Source organism: Ictidomys tridecemlineatus, chromosome X (assembly GCF_052094955.1).
Source record: "Ictidomys tridecemlineatus isolate mIctTri1 chromosome X, mIctTri1.hap1, whole genome shotgun sequence".
NCBI lineage: Eukaryota > Metazoa > Chordata > Mammalia > Rodentia > Sciuridae > Ictidomys > Ictidomys tridecemlineatus.
Genome location: NC_135493.1, coordinates 82316823 through 82342635, shown reverse-complemented (window position 1 = coordinate 82342635; position 25813 = coordinate 82316823). Strand labels below are relative to the sequence as shown.

Sequence of the window (25813 nt, the reverse complement as noted above, 5' to 3'; positions counted from 1 at the left end):
GTAGCAGTCTGTATCACATACACTATAGTATTTAATTTACCTGAATGTCTTTTGAGATATAATTATTAATCTGCATCCTGTAGAGAAAAGCAATGCCCAGAGTCACACTACTGGTTAGGGGTGGTAGTAGGGTTTCAAAGCAGATATTTCTGTTACTGTCAAACCATCAGTTTTTGTTAGTTTAAAATTCAGATTTGGAGATTATTCTCTTTTTCCAGCTATTATTACTCTTGCTGACAGATAGGTGCTTAGTATATGTTTTTCTTCACAATGAAGACAATATTAAAGAAATATGACATCGTTTCCTTGGCTACCTATTTGTGTTTATTTTCCCCAAAATTCTTACGGTAAAACAAAACAAAACAAAAACCTACACACATAAAAAGCTCCACCAAGTGGCCGAGCAAGTCCATTAGCTCAAGCAATCGCAGCAATTCGGCCCAATCTTCCACCTACACAGACGAACCAACCGCCTTGGCCACGTCTTAAAGGGCCCGGGCTGGGCCTTAGGCTTGGGCTTCCTCCTCCAACCAAGCTCAGCCCCTCCTTAAAGAACTGGCACGCCCTAAGCAGCTCCTCCCCTGCGGCTCCTTCCAGGGTCTCGCGATTCGTGTCCCTAATAGCCCAGGTTCCCACCTTAGCCCCCTGCCCCCTCCTCCTCCTTTTTAGAAGCATTTCTAGGTACCGGCTAGTGCTTGGCAGGGGGGGTGGAGGGAGTTACCTAGTTCGGCTTTCTGAATACTGTTCTTGCTGGCTGCGACTTTGGCTATGTGGGGTTAAGTCAAAGACAAACCTTTACCGCTTAAGGGGGATTTGCGAGCATTGAGCCAGGATGGACTAAACTAGACAAATCCATCCATTCTTGTCCTCTTTCACTACTTTCACGAAGCCCCCCAAAAGTATCTCTTCCCCTTCTTAGCCCCTCTTTGCTCAACGCTTTAGCAAAGTCATTTCCCTTGAGTTTCATTTGATTCCACACAGTGTTCTTACCCTTCCGCTTCCCGCCCCCGCCCCCTCCACTTCTAAAACCCAAAGAGAAGTGGGTGTGTGTAGGGGGGAGGGGTAGAATCTAGACGGAGGAGATGAGAGTGGGTGGGTTCTAATCCCGGAGTCACTTACCGCCCATGTCTCTAGCTGAGGACTCCTGAAGTGTCCGGAGCTCATGCCGTCCTCCAGGAGGTTCATACCCCTGAGCTGGTCGCAAGACAGCTGCTCCCCTCACACCCGCCCCTGTCTGACAGCGCGCCAGGCGACTAGCTCTTGCCTTCTCTTTCTCGGCCCCCCACCTCCCCTTTTTCTCTTGGCTGGAAAATGGGGAGGAAGGCGAAAAGGGAGGGAGTCGATTCAGCCCCAGCTGGGCCACCCTTAGAACAAGGGAAACAAAGCTCTCAAGCATCCAACCCAAAAATCAGGGCCGGCAGAGCAGACTTTCTAAAAAGAATCCTCCCCCTGCAGCTTTTCCTCGGCTAAAAATAAAGTGGGTTTGCTGGGCCGAAGGGGCCAATGCTAAAGATCCTCCGTTCCCCTTTTACCTCCACCAATTTAGTTCCGGCCAAGCCCACTCTCCACCCATCCTCTGAACTCCGCACACCCTTGAAAATGGAGAGGGCCGGGGGTGGGGGCTAAAAAAAAAAAAACCCACCCTAAACCTCAAAACACTACTTGAACACAAAGTTGAGGCGGAGAAGGAATCATTCAAGACAGGAACGTTCCCCACGAGGAGATACCATGAGAGGATCCCTTCACCACCGCGGTTGCCGCCGCACACCCCAGCGCCTTCCTAAAAAGAAAGAAGGGAGGAGAAAATGCCGACGATTGGTCGAAACATATAGAACACCAGCCCAGGGAAGGGGCTTCAGCGAAAAAACAGCAGCAACTCTTGCGGGTCTTCTGGGGCGGGGTTTCTTGGAGGCACCTAGCTGCACCACTGGGGACCTCGAGCCCCACACGGGTCAGAACCTGAAGTGCTCTCTGGGCAACCTGAGTGGGTGGAGTGATTCCGTCTTTCTCCGCCCGGCTAGGCCCAGAAGAGAGGTGTGACTATCGTGAGGACTCCACCTAGGGTGGAGTTCCTTAAAAGGGACAAGCGGCCGCTAGAGGAGAGAGCAAAGTAGGAGGAGGTGGAGAAGGGTGGGGCTGAGAAGGCGGAGGGAGAAGGAAGGGGTTGGGGCGGGGCCCTGGGCGGAGAGAACTGGCCTCGCCCCTGGCGGCTGCCTCTCTGTGTCTCCAGCAGCAGCAGGTACAACTCGAATCAATTTCAGTTCCTTATCCGTCCCAGAAAGAAGCTTGTTAACACACTATTCGGTCATTTATCTACTCGCGTTCTGCTAACTCTCAGGGGACGATGAGGGGTGTAGAGATTGGGGCTGGGGATGCCTGGGAAGAAAGGGAGAGGGAAAGGAGAGAAATAAGAAAGCTGGCTTACTTCGCTTAGCATGATATTCTCCATTAAAGAAAAGAAAAGAAAACTGGCAACTGGAAGCGATATTTACCCTCCTAGCTCTCCATGGTAACGTGTGACACCAGCAAGGACAGTGAGGTCACAGTGCCTTCTCAGGGAGGATGCTAAGAGGAAAGGAGATTGGAGCTGGTTGCATATCTATCTACTAACAGAGGAGGGAAGGAGGTGAAGGTAAAGGAGAGGATGGGTAAGAAGAATTGCAAATACTGTGTGGCCCAGCTGGGAGACTTAAGAAAGGCGTTCTCAGTCTCCCAGATACCAGATCTCTAAGAATAGTGTTTTCAACCCCCTGGGACCGCCTCTCAGCTAGGCATTGGCGAAGATCCCTGTAGAGCTGCATCCACAGGATAGGAGCCACATTTCCAGGATTTCTTTGCCCTTGCCTGAAAGTCCTTCTCTAGTTAATTTTAATGGGAGGTCAGGAAGTAACAAGCAACCACAGCCCCCTTTCAGTAGCTCTTGCCTACCACAATTCTTCTAAAGAGGAGGAAAGAGAAGAGAGACAAGAAACAAAGCAGAGGAAGGGAGGGAGCAGCAAGGAAAGAGAAATAATAATAGTTGCTATGGGTTCAGCACTTAATATGGGCAAGTCACTGGACTAGGTGCTTTAACATTCATCATTTCTCTATTTATTCCTGGTAACAACTCTGGAAAGTAGGTACTATTGTACCCTCCATGTCTCCTTTGTTAATTTAAGGAAACAGGGTCAAAGCCCAATACTTCACAACAGGTAGGCCCACTTAATTATTATTTCTGCCTGCATACTTTCTAAGCATCTCATTTTTCATCCTCATCTCCCCAAACATATTTTTCTTTCTCCCATAGTTTAGCCACCTAAATGACATCAAGACTGGGGTCTTTTAACTTGCTGTGGTCTGGCCCCTGTCTACCTTTCCAGCACCAGAGCTTTTACTGCTGTCCTAGGTCTTCCCTGGATTGCAAATCCCTGAGAATCCTGGCCTGTTTCCAACCTTACTTTTTACTTTTTGAAAACTGTTGCCTTATGGACATACATGGTGGTGAGATTCACTGTGGTATACTCATATATGTACATAGGAAAGTTTGGTTAGTTTCATTTGACTGTACTTATCCCTTCTCCTTTCCCTCAATCCCTTTCCTCTATTCCACTGATCTTTCTTCTATTTTGATGGAATCCCCCTTCCTCAGTTTTTTTTTCTTTTCCCCTTATTTTGGACTAGCTTCCACATATCAGAGAAGACATTTGACTTTTTACTTTCTGGGTCTGCATTATTTTACATAGCATGATGGTCTCCAGTTCCACCCATTTACTTACTGGCAAATATCATAATTTAATTCTTCTTTATGGCTGAGTAATACTCTATTGTGTATACATACACCACATTTTCTTTATCCATTCGTCTCTTGATGGACATCTAGGTTGGTTCCATAGCTTGGCTATTGGAGTCACTTTACTTTCTGTATCTGAAATAGCCTAAACTCTCTGACTACCTTCTTAAAAGGACTAACTCAAGGTAGCTTTCCTTCTTATTTATTTCCTTCAGGCAAAACTTCTTTCTCTTTGCCTTCTTCACTCCAAACACATATTTGTTTATATAATTTCTTCCTTTAATAAAGTCTCTGAGGTTAGATACCAGATACTATAATACCTGTAACTTGGATGACAGGCATTATTATGTTTAACAATTATAATAGTTATTGAGCACTAACTATGTGACAAACTCTGTTGTAGAGCTCTTTATGTCTATTAAATCATTAAAAATTCTTCTGACAATCCTGTGAGTAGGGATTACTGAAGGGAAAGTGAGAAACGAGAGCCAGGTAAGTGATAAATGAAAGAGGGAGACCAGGCAGAAAAACACATGAGAGTTTATTTGTCAGAGCTGACAAATAAAAGCCATCTCTCTACAGAAGAGAGAGGCAAAATAGGCTTGAGTTCTAGGACTTTTATGGGGGAGGCTCAGGAATCACAGTGGGTGGGTCCTAATACAGCAGTTAAGGGTTGGGTTGGTATGAGGGAGTGGTAAGCCTTTCTCAGAAATACCTTTGGGGCCCTTGGGCGGGAAAGCAAAAAATTTTCCCTTAAAATGGCTGTCACTTAAGATGGCCATCCAGATGCTAAGCAAGGACCTTAAAACTACTATCACCAGTTTATAAAAGAGAAAACCGAGGGGCAGAGATTAGAGAACATATATACATATTTGCTGCATGAATGTTCCTGTAGTATGGATTTATAAATAACTCCTTATCTTACTCTACCATATCTCTCCACCACTCCCTGTACCCCCTCCCTGCTTACAAGGTGAATGACAGGGAATCATATTGACATGAGTACAGTTCTCTTTAAAAAGAATCACTTCAGGCTGGGGTTGTAGCTCAGTGGTAGAACTCTTGCCTAACATGTGTTAGGCACTGGGTTTGATTCTCAGCACCACATATAAATAAAATAAAGGTCCATTGACAACTGAAATTTTTTTTTAAAAAAGAATCACTCTATCATTTGGAGCCTTAGTTTCTTAATATATGAAATTTAGGAAGTACTACTCAAGATTTTCACCATTCCAACCAAGGCAATTTTAAGCAACACTGGAAAGAGTTTCAGATTCAAATGTATTAGGTTGTTTATATCATGAATGCATTTTTATGTTGTAAAGATGAAGATGAGTAGATAACTATAGTAAAAATTTAAGAGAGTAGCCACTAGAATTCCCGGTCTAGGTTGGCTGTACCTTAAGGTCACCATGAGTTCCTTATTCAATATGGAAAGGCTGAAGCCCTATCCAGCCAGGCATGGTAGTGCACACCTGTAATCCCAGTGACTCAGGAGGCTGAGGTAGGAAGATTGCAAGTTCAAAGTTAGTTTTAGCAACTTAGTGAGACACATATCTCAAAATAAAAATGTCTGGGGATCTGGGGATGTTGTTCAGTGGTTAATCATGCCTGGATTCAGTCCCTGGTTTAAAAAATAAAAGCTATCTTGCAGATAGCCAAACATTCTATATTCTTATTAAACTTTTTTCTGATTAAGTAATTTATTTTAACCCTGAGTTATTGTTTTTTTAACATTTTTTTTAGTTGTAGATAGACACGGTATCTTTGTTTTATTTATATTTTATGTAGCACTGAGAATCAAACCCAGTGCCTCATGCACGTGAAGCAAGTGCTCAATCACTGAGCTACAACCCCAGCCCAACCCTGGGTTATTGTTTTTATGCCTCAATTTTACTTGGGTAGAAAACTTGACCTCATATAACAAATTCAGCTTTTGAAAAACATGAAGTAAATTCTTGAACCTTTTATAAACAAACTCTAGATTCTTTCCCATCCATTCTTCTGTTTAGTAAATAAAAGTAAATTAAGCATCTGGGTTGTATCAAGAACGATGCTAGGTGCTAAGGGGAGAAATGAGAGCATTCATTTTATCCAAGGGGCTCCAGTAAGGAGCCCTTGGTTTTATCATACTCAGTCTATTAGTCCACATTTTCCTTTTGAATATTTTAGGTATGGCCTCTGTCTCACTTAAATTAGGAGTCAAAAGTGACACACAGAGAACTTTGTACCCCATAACCACATTTGGTGGGAAAGGCACGGCTTTTTCTTTATATTCTTTACTTCTTGATACTAATAATAAGAATGTGACTGATGCCTATGTCTGAAGAAAGATTTTGAGAGCAGGTATGAAGAAGTAAAAGTTGTGATCACTTTCCCTTTCCTTCTAGGAAGCACCACAGGTTCTCCTTTCTTTAGCAGATTTAAGAAATATACCAAATAGTAACCTGAAATGTCTTCAACTCTGTCTATTCCACCCAGAGCCTGAGGGAAATCCACTGCTTGAGGAAGCAGCCCGCACTTTCCTTTATGTACCCAAAGAATCAGATGAGGAAGATAAGAGTTAAATTAAATGTTTAACTTAGTGAAAGATAGCTGAGAAGTATGTAGACACACCACGTGTCAGGGCTCACAAGATGCTGTTCTCTTTCCCCCTTCTTCATCCTGCTGCTTCTCCTCCTCCTCCTGAAAGCCAACTGACAAACTACCAGGGTGGAGCCCAGTCTGAGGGCTAGAGGGAGGGGAGGAGGAAAAGCCTCAGTAAGAGGACTCCACCCTCCTAGCTCCCAGTAGAACAACAACAACACTTTTAAAAAGAAGGCTTGAAGAGCTGGGAGTGAAGGGAAGGTGGGGCAGAATAGGGTGAAGTGAGCAAGGGAGGGGGAAAGGAAGGAGAGTTAGGGGCCCAGCTGGGGAGAGCTGGCCTGGGGAGGGGGAGAGAAGTCAAGCAGTACATAAACAGAAAAATCTGCATTCTTAAGTCACTGTTGTTCAAGGAACAACAAAAATGTTGCTAAAACTAGTTCATGGCTCTGACCTAGTGGGAACAAAATTGCCCTCCTCACCCACTTTTCTTCTTGCTCTGCAGTTTCCCAGAGGTCCTACTCCTCCTGAAAAATCAGCTAGAAGGAGACCTTTTGCTCCACTGCTAATGTTGAACCAGTGTTAAGTTCCTCACGTGTCCCAGAGGACAGCACTAAGGTTACTGCCAGCAAAGGATAAGGATATTTCGGAGGAGGAAATCTATTTAGCTAAGAGGAGAAAACCTTGAAGGAGATTATGGGAATTGGCTTAATTTATAAACTATACAACTTTGAGCAAGTGCCTTCATATCTCTAAACATGCTTTCTCACCTATTTCTTTTACAGAGATACTGCTAGCACTTACTTAACAGAATTATCAAAAAGATTAAATAAGATGCAGAGGTGGCTTTCACAGTGACACTAATGAATTTGAGCCTTCAGGCCCTTTTCCAAAACTCTGGAAGGAATCAACCTATGTTTTCCTTAGAAAGGGTCCCCATAGTCGTATAAACTTTAGGCCCTACCAAACCTAGATCAGCCCCTGCGGAGTTTGTAGCCTACAAAGCACAGCACCTGCCACAAATGAAGGTCTCAGTAAAGGTTAACCATTATTTTTTAGCAACTTTGAGTCTCTGGCTAAATATATTGAGAACATATCCCATGATCCACATAACCCCTTTCCCTGTGTATATAAGTAAACTAATTAATAAAAACTAATAACTAAACTTCTTGCTCAAGACATTTGGAGGCATGATTAAATTTACCTAAGGAATGGCCAGTGGGCCAGGGTTTGAAATTCTACTGGCATACCACCATCCTAGACAAGCTCTAGCAGGCCCTTTAACTCCTATAAGTTAGTTGTGCCTCAGGCTGCTAACTTTATGAGCTAAGAGCTTGACTAGGGCTGTGTGTGTGTGTGTGTGTGTGTGTGTGTGTGTGTGTGTGTGTGTGTGTGTGTATGTGTTGGGGTAGGGTTAGGGAGTTGGGTGTCCATGAATTTTCCACACCATTTTATACCCCAGAAGCCACCACACCCATAAATTGGGGCAGGGAAGAGGCTTCATAATCAGCAACCAAGTCAAACCAGAAAAACTGGGAGCCTCAGCCTCACCTGCAGGAAATGGATAACATCCTTGGCCGTGTCCCCAAAATGTATATTCCTGAGTCAGGGAAGGTTCCTATTGGGTGTACAAAAAAGACTTGCATTCTTGCTTTTGTATTAAACAAATAAATATGAGATTGTCTAAGGAAATGTATAAATAGAACAGGAACTCCTTTATCACTGAGCTAATCCAGAGATGTGTCAGGGCCCTGCAGGCCACCAGAGGCAGGCTCATAGTTATCATCCTCATGTTACTTACCACAAGCAGTTTTCACTTCCCCAAAGAGGGGTGGTGTCCATCTCCCACTGTCCCCCAAACCAACAGGAGATTGGCCTTTACTTTTCTGCCCATGGAAGTCTTATCACTTCCCTCAGAAAGTGAAAGGGAGAAGAGAAAGGAAGGGTCTTTGTTGCTTTCTTAAAACCATTCTGCAAACACACCTATTGAAATATTGTAGCTTTGTTCTTTATTTCCTGTTCTATGTTTGACCAAATAGCCCTGTATTATAGTAGTCCTTTCTCCTCTCAGGTCAACACTACAAATATAGTTGGAGCAGTCTACCATGGAGCCACAGTGACAGGATACTTCCTTCTCATGCCTGGCCAGTAGTGAATTTAAAAGAGTATAGCAGGAAGAGTATCAGTAGTAATTCACTTTCTACGGTGAAATAAATGGTTTGATCAGGATTGAAAATCGATTTTGTCATGAAGATATAGCCAATAACAACTGTTTACATGGTGGAGACATGTTGAAATGATCCGGATTACGTGAGAAACAAATTGAGTGAATATACACAAATACGCTGAAAATAAAACTTTGGAGTCACACATCATAGCAAGAGTTATTTACTCAATCACAGAATGTTGGTGTAGAAGTGCCTGAAGAAGTTATTTCATTCAGTGTTTTTCAACATGTGGCATGCAATAGTGGTATGAAAGATTATTTTAGGTTGTACATAGATAAATATTTTCTAATAGTATGTATTTATTTTTATGGTTACTTTCTATTTATGGAGAGTAAAGCTGGCTTTCCATTTATGGTAGTGCTATTTTTGATGAAATTTATTTTAGTAAAATAAGTCAGTTCATTTAAAGAAGCATATTAAGTAAATGAAAGTACAGGTGGTACTCAGATATGGTCTAAATCATGAAAGTGAAACATTAATAATTGAACTTTAGCAAAAACAGCGTGAATCCAATTCTCCTCCCAATTGAAAAATTCCTTAATTAGACACCTTTATTTAGAGGAAGGGTAACCTGAAATCAATAAATACAATATAAACTTGTTGCTTCCTCCTATGCCTATAGCAGAACTAACAGAACATGTCATTTTTCCACTGAGCCTAGGTAAAGCCTTCCATTCTTTCTTGAACCTCCAGTGTGTGCTAAGGATCCCTCTTCTGGCTCTTACAGCACTGTAAGGTACTTCTGTTAGGGATCACAACATTATAATATACCATTTATGTAGCAATCTTACCAATTTGACTGTCAGATAATTGAGGTTAGGAGTTGAATCATCACTAGGTCAATCAACTTTATGCTTTCAGCTCTTAGTACAGAATCTGTCATATGATACAAGTTCGTAGAATGAAATAATTTAGACTTAGAGATGCCTGGTTGCTAATTCTGGTATCACCATTTATTAACTATTGACTTTGGACAAGTTACATAATCTACCCAGGTCTTGGTTTTCTCATTTGTAAAACAGAGATTATGATAGTATGCACCACATAGGACAGTTAGAGGATTATGTAATTTAATGTGTGTACATGTACCATGATTAGAACAGTACTTGGCACAGAGTAAGCAGTATGTACATTTTTGTTATTACGAGGTTGAACATTCCTCATGTGAAAATCCAAAATGCAAAATGCTCCAAATTCTGAAACATTTTCAGGGCTGACATGACACTACAAATGAAAAATTCCATACCTGACCTCATGTGATGTTTTGCAGTCAAAATGCAAGCACGTTAAGTATATTGTACGTAATTACCTCCAAGCTATTTGTATAAGGTGGATATGTAACATAAATGAATTTTCTGTTTACACTTGGGTCCCATCTGCAAGATATCTCATTATGTATATATGTAAACATTCCAAATTATGAAACAATCTGAAATCCAAAACACCTTGGGTCCCACGCGTTTTGAGTAAAGGATACACAACATGTATTACATTACAATGAATTATGTCTTGTTGAAATTTTTACTAATTCCTCTGGGAACTCAACTCTGGAGAAATGTAGAGCAAGTCTACTCTTTCCATATCATGATCCCTGAAATGACTCACCTTCCTTCTTTTGCCATAAACATCCCAGATTTCTTAATCTATTTCTTATATAACACAGTTTCCATATACCTTACCACCTGTTGTTACCTTGGTTCGTTAGAGAAAGATAATTAAAACCTCCTGGGCTAGGGATGCCATCTCAGTCTAAGGTGATTTACTATGTTGTTTACCAGGTAAACAAGCGCAATAGTGAGAATAAGTGTTTCTATTTACACAAAACAGAAATGAAGACAAAAAAGAACACCCTATATTTAAATATAATGAAAATAAATATAATGAAAAGTTGTAAAGAATCTAAATGTTCAGCAACAATATATTGGGTAGCTAAATTATAGTATATCTATAATATACAATGCTGTGGTCTGAATACATGTTCCCCCTTCCCTAAATTCATATGTTGAAATATTAATTTCCAAGGTGATGATAATAAGAGGGAGATGATTAGGCCATGAAGGTTCCACCCTCATGAATAGAATTAGTGCCCTTATAAATGGCTTACAGGAAAGAGTTTGTCCCTTTTGCCCCTTCCATCCCTTATGCCATATGAAGTCAGTGTTAATCCCCCCCTGTAGGACACAGCAATAGCACACTATCTTGGAAACCTAAAACAGCCCTTATAAGAACACAAATATTCCAGCAGAAGCATTTTAATTTGTTACCATCCTATTTATTTATTCTTCATATTATTTTCTGAGGTATAGGAGGCTTACTAAGGAAGTGGTTGCCTGTACCTATCATTGATTTATATCATTTTTGTAATTAGTATTTTTGGGGGGGTACTGGTGATAACACCCAGGGGTGCTAGCTACTGAGCCACATCCCCAGCCCTATTTGTTTGTTTGTTTATTTGTTTTGGGGGGTACTGGGGATAGAACTCAGAGGCATTTGACCACTAAGCCATATCCCCAGCACTATTTTATTTAGAGACAGGGTCTCACTGAGTTGCTTAGTGCCTTGCTGTTGCTGAGGCTGGCTTTAAACTCTCCATTCTCCTGCCTCAGTCTCCTAAACCACAGGGATTACAGGCATGTGCCACCATACCCAACCCTTTTTATATTTTTTATTTTGAAATAGGGTCTTGCTAATTTTCTTAGGGCCTTGCTAAATTTCTGAGGCTGGCCTTGAATTTTGAATCCTCCTGCCTCAGCCTCCGGAGATGCTGGGATTACAGGTACGTGCCACCTTGCCTGGCTTTGTTTACATAATTAGAATAAAAAATAAGATGAATTATTTGTAAAGCATCATCATATCACAATCTTCACTTATATTAGTCATATCAGTTTCAGAAAAGGATACTGAAGGAGCATGAACATATAACACTACTAATGGAAGGAATCATATAATTTCTTACCTAGATTATCAAAAGAACCTCCTAATTGATCTCACTGACCATATTTGTCCTCTTGAACTACAACTAGGATCGACCATTCTAAAATCAGAAAGTTCTGAAAGGTGACTCATTGCTCTTAAGACAAAAAATAAAATCTCCAGTATGACTTTCAAGAAAGGCCTCTGCAAATAACACATGCTTTTCTTCCTAGTCTCATCTCCTCAATGAACATTTGCCAACTACTCAGGACAATGCTTTGCAAGCCAAAGTACACAAATCTTGGATGAATGTTACTCTTCACTTACACATTTGGCAGAATAATTTTCCTTTAGTAGCAATAAACACAGTTTGTAATTAGATATGCTACACATTTGTATAATTATTTCTTTTAAGCCCATCTTTCCAACTGGACCTATTTTTTGTGTAGGCAGAAACCAGGTCAACTTTATTCATAGATATAATCTAGCACTTGGAAGAGTACTTTCTCAAAAATATTGATTAATTTAATTGCCAGGTTGACTGAATAATAATCCTCATTGTTTTTTTTTAATGAAACATTCATCTTTGACTTCTCTGATCTACTAGCTCCTGAAAGTTTTTAGATGACAATGGGTTATAATGATGGGAGTAGGGTAGGTTGTAGTAGTTCTTTTCTCTCATAAATGAGAATTGGAGTAAGAATGTGAGGTTGAAATTAATTTACATTTCTATGACAACAATGAACATGATTGGAGTACTTGCTATACACTAGTTCTGTTTTAAGCACTTTACATATAATAAGCATTATTATAAGCTTTATTATTATAAGCATTATTATCCCCATTTTACAGATGAGAAAATAGAAACAGAGAGAAGCTAAGTAATTTCATCAAGATCACACAATATACTACCCTTTTCATTTTTCCTGATTGAATTTGGACTCATATATAGGACATATCACAGGAATCTCAAAAAGAGAGACTTGAGGTCTGAATAAAGGACTATTTTAATTTTGTGTGAGTTTTTGTAAATGACAATCCTTTTTTGCAGGCTTATACCTGTCCTTAGACATACTGTTTTGAAATGAGACCAGGGGAGGTTCATCTAGTGTTGGCATGAGTAGCGACAAAGCAAGAGGTACGTTTCCATGGTGACAGAAAAGGCCATTAAAAATCTATTAGTGCATATTATACAAAATAGTAGGTTGCATTGTGACATGTAACATAATTTGATGCACATAATTTGATAAATTTTGTTCCCCAGTACCACCTCTTGCCCTCCCCTTTTCCCTCCCTCTGATCCTCTTTACTCCACTAGTCTACCTTCTATTTTCATGATCCTTTTTCCCCTCTAGCTTCCAGATACGAGACAAAACATATGACATTCGTTTTTCTGAGTCTGCCTTATTTTGCTTATATGATTCTCTCTAGTTCCATCCATTTTCCTGCAAATGACATAATTTCATTCTTCTTTATGACTAAGTAAAAATTGTGAATATATACCACAATTTAATCCATTCATTTGTTGACATATACCTAGGCTGGTTCTATAACTTGGCTATTATGAGTTGTGCTGCTATAAACATGGGAATGCATGTATTACTATAGTTTTCAAGTATGGTGTTTTTTAATCTTTTGGATAAATATTTTGGAATGGTATAGCTGGGTTATATGGTAGTTCAAATTTTAGTTTTTTTGAGGAACCTGCACACTGATTTCATAGTAGCTATACTAATTTACATTCACACTAACAGCATATAAGTATTCCATTTTCCCCACATTCTTGACAGCATTTATTGTTATTTGTGTTCTTGATGACTGCCATTCTGACTGGAGTGAGACAGAATCTCATTGTACTTTTGATTTGATTTGCTAAGGATGTTAAACAGTTTTCATATAATTGTTAGTCATTTGTACTTCTTTTGATAAGTGCCCATTTCATACATTTGCCCATTTATCAAATAGATTATTTGTATTTTGGCTATTTAGGTTTTTAGGTCTTTATATATTCTGGATATTAATTTTCTGTCAGAAGAGTAGCCAGCAAAGATTTTCTTCCATTTGGTAGGTTCTTTCTTCATGCTGTTGTTTCCTTTGATATGCAGAAGCATTTTAATTTGATGCAATTCTATTCATTTACTTTTGATATTATTTCCTGAGCTACAGGAGTCTTATTGAGGAAGTTGTTGCTTGCACCTCTATGTTGGAGTGTTTCTTCTATGTTTTCTTTTACATGTGTTCACTGTGCAAAGTTTCTGATCTAATTCTTAGTTCATTGACATGGTTTGGGCTGAATTTTATGTGGGGTGGAGATAGGGATCTGTGTGTGTGTGTGTGTGTTTGTGTGTATATATCTATATCTATCTATGTATATATAATCTCTCTCTCTCTCTCTCTATATATATATATATATATATATATATATAGATAGATAGATAGATAGATAGATAGATAGATAATGATCCTGTTTTTCCAGTACCATTTGTTAAAGAGGATGTCTTTTCTCCAATGTATGTTTTTGGCATGTTTAGCAAAAATAAGATGAAAGTATCTGTGTGTTTGTCTCTGTTTATGCTATTGTATTCCATTGGTCTACATGTATGTTTTTATGTCAGTATAATGAAATTTTTTTGTTAGTATAACATTGTAGTATAATTTGAAATATGGTATTGTAATGACTTCAGCATTGCCCCTTTTGCTCAGAATTGCTTTTGCTGTTCTTGGTCTTTTGATCATTCCTGTGAATTTTAGTAGTATTTTTTCTAGGTCTATGAATTGGAATTGGAATTACATTGAAACATTAGATCACATTTGATAATATAGCCATTTTAACCATAATAATTCTGCCTATTCATTAACATGGGATGTCTTTCCAGTTTATAGCATCTTCTTTCATTTCTTTTTCAGTGTTCTGTAATTTTCCTTGTAGGGGTCTTCTTCTTCCTTGATGAAATTTATTCTAGGTGTTTTTAAGGTACTATGAATGGAATTTCCCCCCTTGTTTTCTTTCTTAGTGGGTTAATTATTTGTGTATAAAAACCTATTGATACTTGTATGTTGATTGTGTATCATGCTACTTTGCTAAATTTATTTATCAGATCCAGAAGTCTTCTGTTAGAGTCTTTAAGATATTCTGTGTTATAGATTATATCATCAGTAAATGGGACAATTTGACTTCTTCTTTTGTTATACATCTCTGTAATTTCCTACTCCTGCCTAATTGCTCTGACCAAAATTTCAAGTACTACATTAAATAGGAGCAGTGAGAGTCCTCATCCTTGTTTGGTTCCTGATTTCAGAGGAAATGGTTTCATTTTTCCCTATTCTATATCATGTTGGCTTTGCGTTTGTCATATATAGTCTTTGTTATGTTGAGATAAGTTTCTTTTACCCCTAGTTTCTTCAGGGTTTTTATCATGAAAGGTTGTTTACTTTTGGCAAAAGATTTTACATCTATTGTAATGATCATGTCATTTTTGTCCTTGATTCTATGTATTTGGTCTATTAAATTTATTGATTTTTGAATGTTGAACCATCCTTGAATTGCTGGAATGTAATCAACTAGATCATGATGTATGATCTTTTTGATGTGTTGCTGAATTTTATTTGCAAGAATTTTGCTTAGAATTTTTGCATCAGTGTTCAACAAGATTGTTGGTATATTGTTTCTTGAAGTGTATTTATTTATTTATGGTAGCAGAGTGATACTGGCTTTGTAGAATGAATTTGGAAGCATTATCTACCTTTTCATTTCATGGAATAATTTGAGGAGCATTGGTATTACTTATTCTTTAAATATATGGTAAAATTCAGCTGTGAATCCATCTGTTCCTGGGCTTTTCGTTTTTTGGGAGGCTTTTTCTTACTGTTTCTATCTCATTGCTTAGATTTTCTATATCCATTTTTAAATTTTTGGTATATTTCAAGTGTCCACAAATTTATCTATTTCTTTTAGGTTTTCCAATTTATGGGAATATAAATTTTCAAAATAATCCTTAATGATCCTCTGGATTTCAGTGGTTTCTATTGTTCAATGCCATTTTTATTAATTTGGGTCTTCTCTCTTTCTTTTAGTTAGTTCGGCTAAGAGTTTCTGAATCTTATCTTTTCAAAGAACCAACTCTATTTCACTGATCCTGTGTACTTTAAAAATTATTTTTCATTGATTTCAGCTGTAATATTTATTATTAATTTCAATATATTGAATTGGGGATTGTTTTTTCTAAGACCCTAAGACAAATCACTAGGCTATTTAGTTGAGACCTTTCTTATGCTTGCTAGGTAGGCAGTTATAGCTACAAATTTTTCTCTTAGAATTGCCTTCAGTCCCGTGCAGGCCCTGACGAGCAGGCCAGCTGGCCTGGCTGCCCTGAGGAGGTGGGGAGGGGAGGCTAGGCACCAGCCAGCAAGCAGGTGACATATTGAACTTCTGTGCTGCCCTCAACTGCACGCAAAAGAGTATGCAGTCCCACCTGGACTTCTTCAGGTTCTGGCAGTATCCTGCCAGATGCCAAGAGTGGGTGGAGAATTGTAGGAGAGCTGACTTGGAAGATTAAACACCTTATCAACTAAATAAACATTATTGATTTGTGCCAAATACTCCGAGACCACTATGATCTGAAGACCTATACATTTTGCAGAGGCATCACAAAACTAAAGAATGATTGGATTATTTTATTTCTCAAAATTAACTGAAGCACATACTTGTGAAGTAATTGATAAGAGTCCTTATAGGATAGTTTTTCAAGATAATGCAATACCAATAGTATTTGATCTTACCAGTCATTTGAACAATTCTCATAGAATACATAGAAAACACACACACACACACACACACACACACACACACACACACACACAAATTTATGAACTTCCAAACAGGAACAAAAACATAAAGAAACAAACAATGGCAATGCTCAGAACCCTGGTACAGAAGAAAGGGTTGGGGAATGAGCAGAATGAAGATATTTTACCTTTATCCCTTGAAGGAAAACAAAGAATACTTAGTCTTTATTTGAAATTTTGATTCTTATGGAAAAACAAAACATACCTCTGGATGAGCATGAGGCTGATGAAGTCCCAGAAGGTATCTTCACTCCTGATAACTTTCAGGCCCTGTTGGGGTACTGGATAAATTCTGGTGAAGAGGTCCTAAGAAAACGCTTTGAGACCACAGCAGTTAACACATTCTGTTCAAAAACACAAAAGAAACAGATTCTAGAGATCTGTGAGAGCTTATTCATGAAGAAACCCTCAGGAAATTGAAAGACTAATGCTTCTTTTCCATTATCACTGACGATGTGATGGACATAGCAGGGGAAGAACACCTTCCCAAGTTGGTGAGGTTTCTACATGAATCTCATAACCTAAGAGAGGAATTTGTGGGTTTCCTGCCTTCTGAAGCTGATGCAGAAATTTTGGCTGTGAAATTCTACACTACAATAACTGAGAAGTGGAGACTAAATATGGATTATTGTCGTGGTCAGGCTTACATTATGTCTAGCAGTTCTCTTCTGAAAGGAAAGTTGTTGCTTCTAGACTTTTAGAGAAATATCCCCAAGCTATTTACACACTCTGTTCTTCCTGCACCTTAAACATGTTGGCAAAATTACTGCCTGTGATGGGGGTGTCTGTTGCATTAGGAACAATTGAGGGAGTTTGTTCTTTTTTCCATCATCATCACAACTGCTATTAGAACTTTTTTTTTTTTAAATATTTATTTTTTAATTGGACACAACGTCTTTTTTTTTTTTAAGAGAGAGTGAGAGAGGAGAGAGAGAGAGAGAGAGAGGGAGAGAATTTTTAATATTTATTTTTTAGTTCTCGGCGGACACAACATCTTTGTTGGTATGTGGTGCTGAGGATCGAACCCGGGCCGCACGCATGCCAGACGAGCGCGCTACCGCTTGAGCCACATCCCCAGCCCTGCTATTAGAACTTGACAATGTAATTTCTGTTCTTTTTCAGAACAGTGAAGAAGGGTAAAGAACTGAAGGAAAAGTGCCATTTTCAGTGGACTGGCAGGCATGATGCTTTTTAAATTTTGGTGGATTTCCTGCAAGCATTTGTTTTATGTTTAGATGTTGTAAATATTGACAAAAATATTAGATGGAAAAACTGTGCATTTGTACTTTGTACTGCAGTAACAGATTTTGATTACTTTGCTACTGTTGTTGTTCTTAAAAATATCTTATATTTTACAAGAACATTTGGGAAAAATCTCCAGGGCAAACTTCTGATGCCTTCTTTGCCACCAGTAGCTTGACCACAGTGCTGCATTCACTCAATGAAGTAATGGAAAATATTGAAGTCTATTATGAGTTTTGGTTTGAGGAAGCAACAAATTTGGCAACCAAACTTGATATTCAGATTATACTCCCTGGGAAATTTCACAGGGCTCAGCAGGGTAACCTGGAATCTCAATTAACCTCTGAAATTTACTATAAAGAAACCCTAAGTGTTCCAACAATGGAGCACATCATTCTGGAAGTTAAAGATCTATTTTCAGAAGAGTACCTCAAAGCTCTGTTTATCTCTGGTACCCTCAGTCATGGGACAGCTCAAATTCAATACATCAGAGGAGCAACATGCTGATATATACAGAAGTGACTTGCCTTATCCCGATGTACTTTCAGTCGAGCTTCACTGTTAGAGAATCAAATGGAAACAAATAAGGAAAGATACAGAGGGGTTCCATCCACCATTTATGAAGCCCTCCATCTGCCTGATATCAAGTTTTTTTCTAATGTATATTCCCTGCTGAAGATCCTGTATATTCATAAAGGTTGAGAATAAATGCTCTGAAAATGGACGAAAGCATCTCAAAGCATAATTCAGGAACACTTTGACAGACCAAAGGTCAAGTAACTTGGCTTTGCTTAAATAAATTTGATATAAAACATGATCTGGATTTAATGGTAGACACGCATATCAAACTATATACAGCTATGTCAGATCTTTCTACCAATAATTCAGAAACTGTTGAAAATACCTAAAAGACTTTTAAAATGGGCTTTCTCCTATATTTGATATTTGGAAGAAAAGCTATAAGGTATTATGTAGGTCACCTAATCACTAAATATCTTTGCCTACAGGCCACTGAAGAATACATTAGCCATTGATAATCTGCCTATATACATGGCAAATGTTTGAGCTCTCATGCTTTGAAAGCTTATCTTTTCAGAAAATAGCACTGGAAGTACCACATTTCACCTCTGCATGACCTCTGCTAGCAGCACTCTGGAATTGTTTTAGTTAAGTCATTTAGCTATAAAATGTATTATTACTGTGGATCCAGTTGTCAGGTATTGTTATCAATTTTGAGGAAGTACATTTTGAGGAGGTATAAAAAAAAGAAGGCATCTTTTGAAATGTTGCAATGAAGCCTACTGTTGATCTTTGACTCTTAGGAGTTTTAAGTGATTTAAAAATCTGTAATGGACAGTTAAGGGAATTAATCACAGAGTTGTGATCTCACCAAACAGATTTCAGTATAGATTTTGTCTTTATCAAATCAATTTAAAGAACAAGTTACAGTTAAAGTTTGAGTGGAAGAGTCTGCCATTGTTGTTCCACATCTGGCTTTTGCTGGTACATTCCTTTGTTGAACCTACATCTTCATAAGCCTATGCCTTCATTTTAGCAGGTAAATGTTGAACATTCTGCTTCATGGTCAAGACAGAATCAGAGGCCACCGATTTGGACTTGTCTGTTTTATTCTTACCATGACTATATCTACTGTCTTGTCTTAATTTATAAGCAAGACCTGGAAAACCTACAAAATAAATATTTTGCAGTTTATCTAGAAATAATACAGAAAATACTGCTTTTTTTGGTGAAGAAAATAAATTTTTGTATAATTTATTCTAGTTTAAATAAAATGTGAATTTTTTAAAAAGAACTGCCTTCTGTATATTTCATAGGTTCTTTTATAAACATATTTTTTTAGTTGTAGATGGACACAATACCTTTATTTTATTTATTTATTTTTTATGTGGTGCTGAGGATCAAGCCCAGTGCCTTTCATATGCTAGGCAAGTGCTGCACCACTGAGCCACAGCCACAGCCACAGCTTTTCCATAGGTTCTTTTAAAAAAAATATTTTTGTTTTAGTTGTAGTTGGACACAATATCTTTATTTCATTTTTTAAAATGTGGTGCTGAGGATTGAGCCCAGTATCCTGCATGTACTAGGCCAGTGCCCTATTGCTGAGCCACAAATAGAGCCCCCCTCCATAGGTTCTTGTTTGATATATTTCTATTCTTATTTCATACTAAGAAATTTTAAAATATCTCAACAATTATTTGATGACCCAATCATCTTTCAAAATAGTATTATTTAATATCAATGTGTTTGTATAATTTCTGTAGTTTTCTTGCTATTGATTTATAATTTTAATCCAATATGATCTGATTAAGGTTCAAGGAATTATTTAAAGTTTTTGTATTTGCTAAGACTTGCCTTGTGGCCTAAAATACTTCACAGAAAAGTCCATGAGGAGTTGAAAAGAAAATGTATTCAGTTGTTGATTAAAATGTTCTCTAGATGTCTGTTGAAGTTCATTTTACCTGTAGTATATTTTAACTCTCTACTTTCTTAGTTTATTTTGTTTGGTTGACCTATTAGTTGGTTTGAGAGGTATATTGAAATCACCCACTATTAATGTTGAAACGAGCAGCACCAAGATTTGGGGCATAAATATTTACAATTGTGGTATCTTCTTGTAGTATTGTTCTGTTTTCCATTATGTAGTGACTTTCTTTGTATCTTCTTACTAATTTTGGCTTGAAGTTTGAATTGTTGAATATGAAAGTAGCTACTCCTGTTTGCTTTAAGATTCCATTTACAAGGAATACCATTTATTATATTCCATTCTAGTACAATTTCACTTTGAGGGTGTCTTTTCTAATGAGGTATGTTTCTTTGTAATATATACTTGGGTCTATTTTTAAATCCAGTCTACTAGTCAATTCCTTTTAATTGGAGAGTCGAGAACATTTACAGTCAGTGGTATTATAGAGAAGTATGTATTATTTCCTGGAATTTTGTTTTACTTCTAATGTTTGATTTGGTCCTAATCTCATATATCTGTTGAATCTTCTAATGAGATTTATTCCTTCCAGAGATCATTTGGTTGTTTTTATATTTCTCTTCTGTGTGCAGGTTTCCTTTAACTGCTTTCTGCAATTGTTTAGTGGTCATGTAGTCCTTTAGTTTAAGATTATTGTGGAAAGTTCATATTTCTTCTCTAATTCTGAAGGATATCTTTTATGGATATAGCAATCTAGCTTTGCAGTTATTTATTTAGGTACTGGGAACTGACCCCAGGGGTGCTTCGCCACTGGGCTATATTACCAGTATTTTTTATTTTTCACTTTGAGATATGGTCTTGCTACATTTCTTAGGGCCTTGCTAAATTTGCTAATGCTGGTCTTGAACTTATGATTTTCCTGCCTCAGCCTCCTGAGTCACTGGGATTACATGTGTATGCCACCACATCCACCTACAGTTATTTTCTTTCAGGATTTGAAATACATTTTTCCAACCCCTCCCCTCTTTTAGAATTTTTACTGAGAAATTTTAAAAAGGCCACTTTCTATAGAATTATTTTAACATTTAGAGCTTGCTTTAGAACAGTCCTGACAATTCCCACCAGTATCTCTTATTCCCATTTTAGTATGACAGAAAGACCAGGGATTTTGTGCATAAAATAATCAACATGTTTTATTATGTGAAAGTAAGAAAGTATAATTTACCTTACATTTGTTTGCCAAAAATACATACAATTATTATATTAAATATGGAAGCCAAAAATGTCAGGTTCTTTATTTGGATCATTATTTTAAATGTTACAAAGCACAGAATAGATGAATAAAATTATTCTGTAATACACATTTGTCAGAGAAACATGAACAATTTAGATAAGATAAAAAACTTATGTGAATAATTTGTCTTCTTTGAAAAAGAAGTGCCTCACACAGAATTCAGATTCTGTGACAGCACTTAAAACTGTAGTATGTCATGGATCTCACACTTTATCATGTATCAGAGTCACCTGGAAGTCTTGTTAAAAACACAGATTGTAGGTATCTACTCCCAGAGTTTCTGATATGGTAGGCTATAGGTTGGGCCAAGAATTTTCGTTTCTAACAAGTTCTCTTATAATGGTGATACTACTATTCCAAGGACCACAGTTGGAGAATTAATGGTCCAGTTCTTGCTCTTTAGAGAATGACAATATACATCCTGCTAGTCTGTTAATGTTCTACAGATATTAGAAACCAACAGTTGACAGATCCCCAGAATTACTTTTTGTTGATCTTCAGAGAAAAGAATACATTTTACCATTAATTAAAAAAAAACAATTTCATTGTAACAGCTAATAATTATGATTACTATATTGGAGATTATATATACATATATCCTCAGTATCCTGAGATTCCTATTTTATCTTGAATTCCTGGCGGTAAAGGAGTGAAGACAAAGTTGGCTCTGAATGACACAATTGGAGAACAATAATAATGATGATAATGGGCTAACATTAATGGAACATGATGCTAAGCATGGTATTTGCCTTATTTAATCAATGAATCCACCCTAAGAATTATTATCCCTGTTTTATAGTCAAGTATATACCAATTTGTATATGTACTTCATTTCTACTGCCCCCCAATACTAATCATTCTCGACATTTGACCAGTTTTAAATTAGGTGGAAGAAGAGGAGGACAAGTAGGGAGAGGAGTGGAGTGGATGCTGGGCAGAGACTGAAGATCAATGGGCTTCTCTAGCACTAGTCCCCATCTGAATATCCCTGGACTCCAGCCTCATTTTAGTTAAGGATCTTTTTTGGGAGGATATTATTCTTAGTATGAGGTGAAAAATGAGACTGGCATTTTAGCAACAGTTCATTCTCGGTTGCCTTGGGTTTAGAGCCTCTCAATTATTAAAATCATTATTAAAATTATAATTATGAAAATCTGTATGTCTATGTAGAATACCTAGAGAACTGATCCCTCTTGCTTGAGAAACTGTGATAATTAGCTACTGACTATCTATGTTAACAATATTACATTCTCAGAAAGGATTATAAGTGTTTTTTTTCATGGTCTATCACAGGGGAACCTGAAAATCACTTGGTCAAAGTCTCATATCCCCCAAGGATATCCAGCTTAAACTTCTGCCCTTATTGCCAAGTCACAACATTGAAAGAATATTTCATCATACAAATTCAAATATAGAATTATAATTGGACCACACCTCCATACTACACTATGAAATTTTACATTTATAACTAAGAATATTATTATTATCTTGTTAATTATATTGTGTGTGGTTACTAAAAATGTATTCTTGTTTAATGTGATATTTAAAACATGGCACAATTTTTGGGATACTTTTTGATATTTCATTTTAAAAAAGTATTATGAAAATTTTAACCAAAAATGGTAGCCAAAATTTCTTTGACCATATTGGGAGCCTGAGACTTCATGCACTTAACCCTTTCTCTAAATTGACTTTGATTTATTAATCTCACAGCTCTACTATCACAGGTTGAAAGCCCATCCTAATCTCCACAAATTCTTTTTTTAAAAATTTTTACTTGTAGATGAACACAATGCCTTTTATTTATTTATTTATTTGGTGTTGAGGATCAAACTCAGTGTCTCACACAGGCTAGGAAAGAGCTCTACCACTGAGCTACAACCACAGCCCACCCCACCCCCCAAACTCTTTACAGTTCTACAACCTGGATGGACAACTTCAGAGAAGATGTTTTATCCCCTTTAGATCCATATCTAGGGTAAAATTAAATAATTAGATATTTTATTGACCTTCCAACCTTCCTCACTTTTTTTTTGCAGTACTGAAGACAGGATGATTAGACCCAGGGGCATTCTACCACTGAGCTATATTCCCAGCCTTTTTGCTTAGTCTTTATTTTGAGATAGGATGTTGCTAAATTGCCCAGGGTGGCCTTAAATTTGCAGTCCTCCTTCCTCAGACTCCCAGTGTGCTCCACCATGCTTGGCTCCAACCTTACTTACTATTTATGATTTTTCTTGTTGGGGGGTAGTCAGGGATTGAACTCAGGGGCACTCAACCACTGAGCCACATCCCCAGCTCTATTTTGTATTCTATTTAGAGACAGCGTTTCACTGAGTTGCTTAGTGCCTCACTTTTGCTGAGACTGGCTTTGAACTTGTGATCCTCCTGCCTCAGCCCCCTGAGCCTCTGTGTGTGTGCCACTTGCCCGGCTAGATTAACTTTTACATTTTAAGTTTGAATTCATTATATCAATAAAACAGTATGGGTTCTTTTGATATTCATAGTATATTCCTTAGATAAAATAATGATCTGCTTGTAATAAAAGGGAAGGATTATTGATTTTAAGAGGATAAAATGTTAATATGTTTGTTGCTAGCTTTGCATATAGGAAACAGACAATTTATTTAGGTACTCTGAGCATAGAACATTTTTGATCTAGAAGAAGACTGTTTTATCCATACCCTAAAGTATACCTGCTACTCAGCAGGACTATGCTTTCCATCACTCTAACCCAAACTCTTAACTCAGCATCCAGAATTCCATTGTATGTATATTACCTTACTAATCCCTGCTTTTAGCAGAGGAGCTTGAACACTTTATCCAGTACTTCAGACACTTATAGGGTTCTAATTAATCAAAGCTCTTTCATCTCTGCTCTGAGAAACAGGTTAGCTAGCTTTGGATTTCCTCTACACAGATATAAGCATTAGTAGGTTTTCCTTCCTGCTCTTTGAATATGGAGCAAGTCAAATGATTCCACCTCTCACTAGAACCACTGCTGCCATGGCTGCTCAGTAGTCCTATCTCTGACCAGATTACTTGCTGAGATTTTGCTATTTATACCAGTAGTCAACCCACTCCTACCTGGTCTGCAACAAGTAACCGTAGATAACATCAGGGGCCTAGAAGCTTGGATTTCCTGCCTACTACTCACACTTCTTCAGTGTATTTCCCCTTTCTTGTTGCCTTCTATCTATATTCCCAACATTAATTTACTTCTTCATTTCAATATTCTGCCTATTGGAATATCTGCTAACTTTCTATGTTGCTTTCTTATCTCAAAGGCACATTTCTCTCTGTTCAGAAACTTCAGTAAAATCCCCAGAAGCAGTGTTTAGTAGAATAATGGAGCAGGACTTAGTACCCGCCATTCCAGGAATTCCACCCTGACTCTTGGTCAACCCAATATCTGCAGCTTTTTATTTTAAATTTTTAAATTATTTCCTTGTAGTTGGGGGCCTTACTATAAATGCCCAGGCTTCCCTCAAACTTGTGATCCTCCTGCCTCAGCCTCTGAAGTAGCCATGCACCATTATGCCTAGCTCTATCCTTTTAAAGATACAATTGAAAATGGCACAGAAGAATCTTGGATGCCACAATTATAATTAAATGAAACCGGAAGTAATTAGTGTTTAATTTAGTTTCAATAGGTTCTATTAGAGATACCAATATAAATAAGGGATTCTTCCTTATACCACTGGAGTTAAAGGGGAGATGTTCTGGTTTCTAATGTATACTACATTTGAAAGCACTACCAAGATGTGGCTCACTACCCTTGAGTGTGTCTCCAAGTTAAGAATTCGAAAGGTACACATTTTTCCTATCAGGTATGCTATCCAAATAAGTAGCACATATTCACATTACCATTCTGAAAACAGCCATATACAAATGAGCATTTCTAGACACCATAGGCCAGCAGAACAAGATTATGAGCATCAAGAAAATCTTCCTGTCTTGAAACATATCTAATTACTTAAAAGATACGTGTTTGGCACATACCATATGATATGAGACAGAGAGAAGTCCTGAGTAAGATCTTCCAGCAAGCTTTCCTCATAGACACACTAACTTGAACAGCTATATACAGACAAAGCTACCAGTACAAGAACTAAGGAAATTTGCTCCTTAAAATCAAAATATGTTCTTTGTGAGCTTAGGTTAGCCATAAAGCAAAAAACCTATAATGTACAAACCAAAAATAAAAAGGAAACAAGGGTTGGGATTGTGGCTCAGTGGTAGAGTGCTCGTCTAGCATGTGCAAGGCCCTGGTTTCGAACCTCAGCACCACATAAAAATAAGTAAATAAAATAAAGGTATTGTGTCCAAATACTTCTAAAAAACTAAATGTTTAAAAAAACTAATAAGGAAACAAAACACACTACTAGCATAATTCATTTAATCATAAGAGAAGATTATAAGAAATGGAGAAAGGAAGGAACTATAAGAAAACTGGATGGGCTGGGAATGTGGCTCAGGTGGTAGCGCACTCGTCT

At 37.8% G+C, this 25813-nt stretch overlaps 1 protein-coding gene and 1 pseudogene across 11 annotated transcripts in view; one reads left to right on the top strand and one right to left on the bottom strand.

Annotated features, from left to right (window-relative positions):
- Positions 1 to 25813, bottom strand: part of Klf8 (KLF transcription factor 8) — a 233332-nt gene that overhangs the window by 40985 nt on the left and 166534 nt on the right. For 9 of the 11 annotated variants that reach the window (XM_078034786.1, XM_078034787.1, XM_078034789.1 and 6 more), the window contains one exon: positions 16544 to 16682. Coding sequence is in view for 2 of the 11 variants with exons in the window: in XM_013365437.4 (XP_013220891.2) it covers positions 1120 to 1396 (277 nt within the window). In the remaining 9 variants the exon portion in view is untranslated. Of the gene's footprint in view, positions 1 to 1119; positions 2114 to 16543; positions 16683 to 25813 lie in introns of those variants that run through there. The other 2 variants (XM_013365437.4, XM_040281529.2) reach the window with 2 other exon arrangements.
- Positions 1729 to 18488, top strand: LOC144371588 (52 kDa repressor of the inhibitor of the protein kinase-like; annotated as a pseudogene).